This window comes from Plasmopara halstedii (genome assembly GCF_900000015.1).
Source record: "Plasmopara halstedii genome assembly, contig: Scaffold_2061, whole genome shotgun sequence".
In the NCBI taxonomy this organism is placed as follows: Eukaryota; Oomycota; class Peronosporomycetes; order Peronosporales; family Peronosporaceae; genus Plasmopara; species Plasmopara halstedii.
In genome coordinates this window covers 862,507-868,363 of record NW_020188969.1, presented here as the reverse complement: position 1 = coordinate 868,363, position 5,857 = coordinate 862,507, and the positions used below count along the sequence as shown (strand labels likewise).

Genomic DNA, 5,857 nt, shown 5'->3' with positions numbered 1-5,857 from the left:
TGGCTCAACTGCAGATTATGCAGTGAGGAAAGTTTTCGGTGCCGTTGCGCCCATCGCTCAAAGAGCGCTTCGTCATCTGTAGTGCTTTTGCCAGGGGCGAGAATTACAGGTATTGTCCGCATTGCGGGTACACGAGAGCCACCTCGTCGTGCACTCAGAGAGTCCAACGGAAATTCTTGTGGAACCAAGATACGAGATCGAAGAGCTTTCCGTTCGGCAAGCTCATCTTCTTAAATGGCCGGGGGCCCGATAATGTGGAGGCGTAACGATCGAGTTACCACGTCCTTCGCTTCCACAGCGGTATTCGCCGGGCGGAAGCCATATTCCACACGAGGGTCAATGACCGACCGTAGATAGGCGCGCATCAAAGCCGCCTTACGGGCAGCTTCCAGCTGCCGCTTCTGTGTCTTATCGAGGTCATTGGTGATTACACCACGTTCCTCAGGTGACGAGAATTCAGGAAACGGACATGGGGTCCGCCCTAGTCAAACCTGGGAAAGCCCTCGGAATTTTTCGCAATGACGAAAAAGATACACCTACACCTTTCACTGCTATCTTTGCAATGTCCACATGAGCATTACATTGTGACCAGTATTATAGGATCGGCTCAAAGCATTTTTTGCGCGATCCAATTCTTGAACAATGGGGCGATTTTGTAAGATTGCGCCCGCGATGACGCGATAAGATTGCGCCCAATGACGCCATAGAAAAGGCATAAGGATGGCAAAAAGTAGCGAAAAAAGGACCTAAATATATTCACCTCCAAACTTGCCTTCTACTCCTCGTTTCATCTTTTCAACCGCTTACGAGTCCATGTGACTCCGACGACGCGGCAAGGATTCTCGCCACTCTTCTGGACCTTCAAGCAAGGAAAACGCAGATGGAGTCCTCGCAAGTGAAGCGAGACGAGGAGAGCGTATGTTTGGGGCAATTGAGTCTGATATGTCCCACTCTGTCCTTGCAACGGCCGAGGGGGTACGCCGATGCACATCGACGCGCTAGGCCATTCATTCGTATATAAGGGGGAAGGACGAAGCCGCGCATATGCGCAAAGTGCGCATGGGGCAAAAGTACATCATGCAAGGTCAGAGTGGGGTGATCCGCACGGCGAAGCGCCGCAGCAGACCCGGTTCCACTCGCCACAATATGCAGCGACACAGAACTACGCACGACGTATGAAGCCGGTAGCACAGCCAGCGATGCGTGAACGGGATGAGCGTCAGCGCAGGCTCACGATCCGCAATTTCGACGGGGCTGAGCTGTACCGAGTTCTGGGATTCGGGTTTCTGGACTCGGGTCGGACATTCATGCGCCGAATCCAGTATGCGCAAGCAGCGTGTGGCTTTGACTGGTCAGAAGATGTGAAAACCGACTTGCTCGGTTACTACTTAAGCGGGACGGCCAAGCGGTACTATAACAAGCAGGTAAGAACTCGGTGGCGTCAGCTCCCGACGCTGGACCATGTTATGGAGCGACTACGCCAGACGTTCAAGACGACGATCACTGTGCCACAGTCAATGAGACTGTTTAGGGCGAAGAGATACGCCAAGAGGACCTCTCCCAAACACTACCTGTACTTGGTCGCAGTAAGCGATGCGTGCGGATGTGTAGACGCGCAAGTGCTCGACAACATTGTTGTCAACTATGCGTCGAGTGAGCTGCGCACGGTACTTATGGCAAAGTACGATGCCAGGCGAATCGAGTTCTTCGCTCAAGCTGAAGAGCTCGCGCATCTCGCACAGTCTGTGAAAATTGATACGAGAGGTCCTGCTTCGTTTGGAAAAGACGTTGTTGCGAACATCATTGAGAGCAAACCACGCGTCAAGACACGAGCGTGCTTTGTATGCGACTCGTCAACTGACTTTCCCTTTGTTTGGTGACCTGAAAGTACCTTATGCGTCTGAATGCTCCACGATACTAGAATTAATTTCCGTATTGAGTCTTGAATTCGGTGTTTCATCGTCACACAATTGTGCAGTATCGAGTGTTTGCAACAAGCATGTAGCGTTCCGACGGTCGCGGCCGTCCGAAACTTAGTTTGATGTTGAATCCTAACGTCTTGGATGATGATGACTCATGAGTTGACGTCGTTCACAAGCCGTGCCTCCGCAAATTCATTTCGATGCCTGACGGTCCTGATATGCCCCAAAGACCCTATCTTGCTAAAGTCATCCTCATTGTTACACCCAGTGGTGGTAGTCACAATCCTAGGAGATTTTCTGTACGATTGTTCATGATCGCATACACAGATGTTATAGTGAAAGAAAGCTGGGCTGTGAATGTTTACCTGTTGGTTTGTTGGTGAATCTTAGTGACAAAATTATATACGTTTATGCGTCTTTGTCTTAATGTTGCCATATTTATGCCAAATCATTTTACCGTGATGATGTACAATCTGGTCTGTAAACCATTTAACAACGCGGGGGCGTTATGGACACCACAGCAAGCCCTGAACCCCGTGAAGCTATATTTCTCGCTTTGGAATAAAATTGTCAGTTTAGAAAGCGGAGCTACTACACCTTAACCACTAGGCCAATCCTAGTTGTCTACAAACAAATGTAAGTCTCATGCCTGTAAACCATACATATAGCCTCAACATCGTTCTTCAACAATATTGAGCATCATCATCCCATCAAATATTTACCGGAACATTCACATGTGTCCGCATAATAAACGAACTAATATTGACCTGGCGATTAAAAATTAATTCTCTCGAAGAAAATGATTGATGTAGACCAGAATACGACAGGGCTAATGCAGGAAAAATTTCACTGAGCGAACTACAACTGTATCATTGCCAAAACTTACAACGAAGAGTAGGTACATAATAGACTTTTTCACTCATTGCCATCAATTGCGACCAAGCTTTACTCCACTACAACATCCGTGCATATGCTGGCGAGCAAGCGTACCGAAGATGTTGGATTGGAGATGTGAAGTACTTCTTTGAGTAAATTCTTCGTGTCAACAAAATCGAATCGGACCAGCTTGTTTTCAATGTTTTCTCATATGTAAGGGATCCAGGTATCCACGTGTTTGACCCCGGTATCAAAATTAGCCATATACGCGCTTATAATCGCCTCTTTATTGTCTTATCAGATCTGATGCATCTCTGGCCTTCCCCATACTCTTAAGCATTGCGCACGAAAACAGGAACTATTCCCGCTCTTAACCGTCATGACTGATACGAAAATCCTGTCACCAATGTAGCTTCCGCAATCAGGATTCTTGAATGCTTAAATCATTATGTTACTGGACTCTTCTTAGTACACATCTTCATACAATCGTGTTGCCTTCAATTATCGAAGTCTAAAAATTGAAGCACGCCAATGCTGTCACTTTAAATTCTTGACAGATTTCAGAAGGCGTCTCCAAAATTGTAATGTCCCGCTTGACACACAGTGCATGTGAGATCTCCAGTAAGCGAATTGACTGATCTTACTAGCTTCAGCACTCTCGTCGTGGTTGATTTCTATTCCTAAATTAAGCATGCTTTGCTTTCGAGCGCTTCCGCTTACTTGGCCTCCCTTTGTGTTCTTTGCGCAGATTCGAGATTTTCAAGTTTAACACTCGTGGGATTCAGCTTTGTCTTTTTGTGCGTTGTTGACGTGAGCTCACACAGGAATATGTTCCTGGGAATCCTTTAAAACCTACTACATATGGCGTCATCTTTGATCGTTCAATGCTGATAGACCAGTTAATCATTTACACTGCGGTGTTCACTGCTCATTTCACCAGATTTAATGTTAGCATGCCTTTGTAGCGCACAATCGTACGGTTAGTACTTTCCGCAATTCTGCTTCGCCAAGGCTTATTCTATCAGTGCGCTGGTCTATAAAAGTGCACCAAGTACATAAAAGTTTGACTTTCTTGTTCATAAATTCTGTCACAAAGCGGAGGCTCTGATCTCGGCTAGCTGATTAAGATCTTGTCTTTCGTGAAGTACGCGACCACGCCACTTAAGAGATGACCACCGACTGCCAGCATATATCGTTTACCACCTTCCAAACTATTCGCACAGGTTCTCCAACATCCATGAAAGCTTTCCCGACACTGCGCTGACTTTGTTCTCAATCATTACGTAATTAGACTTCAATGCATGATGCTGTTACACTTTAGTCGAACAGGTCTTTCCTGTATGGTGAAAATGGTGAGATTACATCGCTTCTAGTTGCCATCCGCCAGAACTTTTTCATAACAACAACACAGCACCTTTCTCAGCACCATCATCTTCATCAGGACAGCTCAGCTTATTGTGACCAGTCATTTCACTTCAAACACTTGCCTTTTATTTATCCCCTTTGTTCTTTGGCCGCCACCACAGTTGCATCAGAACCGACTGCTTTTTCTTTGACCTGGCATTGTTTTTGCCGACGTCTTCTTCCCCCGGAACATTTCGGGTACCCCCAACAGCTTCTATCAAATTCGACAAGTTTGATGCTCTTAAAATTTTCCACAATCGATACGTTCAAGTCGTTAATTTTTAATAGCAACACTACCCGCTGTGAACGATCAACCAGCTTCTCAAGTGCCTGAAGAACCGCAACAAGTTCACATAAGGTTCCGCAAACTTTGGTCTCTGTACCACTTTCCATCTTGAGCTCATAGAGATGGCATGTCATCTCGACACAACTTGAAAGCGCGCAATAGCCAAGGACTTTTGTAGAGTAGTCCAGATATGCATTGATGTCATCACAGAAACAAATTTTCTGCTCTGATGCTGCAGTCCAATGCCTTAAGTAAATGGACTCATAGCTCTGACGCCACTAAACAGCCAAAAGTTGTGTCCTCGAAAGAACTTGAGCGTGCGCCAACAATCCCATGCACGTCACCTTCATACGCATGCTAAACTCCAAAATAAAAATATCATGTTTTCAAAAGAGTGCCATCGTGTATAAACGCATATGTTGTTGCCATTGCTATCCTTCGAGCTCAGATCCTGACTCAAAAATAGAAACCAATAACAGAATGAAATACATTGATAAGCATTTTAGAGCTGGACTCCGGATTGACTTGTCGAGTTAAAGCGAAGTTTTGAAGGAAAGTTTTAAGGTGATTCTTTTTTAGGTCGTAATTTAAACCTATTTGACTTAAAATGAAAAACTCGGTAATCAATATCCGCAACTATGACTACGTTACAGTAATTTTTTTGGCGTCATTGGTCTTCTCCTGCATGCTTTCAGCATTGCCATTTCAACAGAATGGCTTAACTACAACAAAACTCTAGAATGGACCATCATTCTCTTCTATATGAAGGTAGCGTTGACGGTATTTTTTTCACGACTTCAATACACTACATTCACTGCACATACAAACGCATACTTTCAATGAAGTATCGGTTGAATTTCGTATGCAAGTGTAAAAATCACAGTTCCTAACAAAATCAGGCATGTTCTTCGTCAGCCTTTATATGATAAGCGTTTGTTGGATCGGACAAATTCCAACATCTATCGATTCGCTGTGTATGACTTCCTTGTTTCAGGACTCATGATGATAATTTTGGGCATGAATGTCGTGTATTGTTTCATAGAGTGGGTCACTAATCCAAAGGCTTTCGTTTTCCTAGCTTTGCGCCAACTTCCGAGTCATATCGGGACCATTACGCGCTGCTCATGTGTTTTATAAAAACTTGAGTGAGCAAGAACCAAGTGCCAAAAAAAGTATTGCGCGGTCTCAGATGTGAAGTTGGATGTGACAAAGTATCAACTTCGTCCAACGGTTTGAATATGATGTAGATATTTCGGCCATTTAGATTTACCAGTAACTTCATTTTTTGCTAGAAAATTGAATTGTGTTCTCGCGTCAATCTTCTTATTAAACATGTCATTAGGATTGTTGATAAGATGTGTTGATAAAT

General features: G+C 44.7%; 1 protein-coding gene across 1 annotated transcript; it reads left to right on the top strand.

Moving 5' to 3' along the window:
• Window positions 1-5,490: 5,490 nt before the first annotated feature.
• Window positions 5,491-5,852, top strand: PHALS_02705 (uncharacterized protein; the record flags this gene model as incomplete). Its single annotated transcript, XM_024717137.1, has 3 exons — window positions 5,491-5,614; window positions 5,678-5,718; window positions 5,781-5,852. The coding sequence occupies 3 exons, from the start codon at window positions 5,491-5,493 to the stop codon at window positions 5,850-5,852; spliced, it is 237 nt and encodes a 78-aa protein (XP_024582665.1).
• Between the last annotated feature and the right edge of the window lie 5 nt (window positions 5,853-5,857).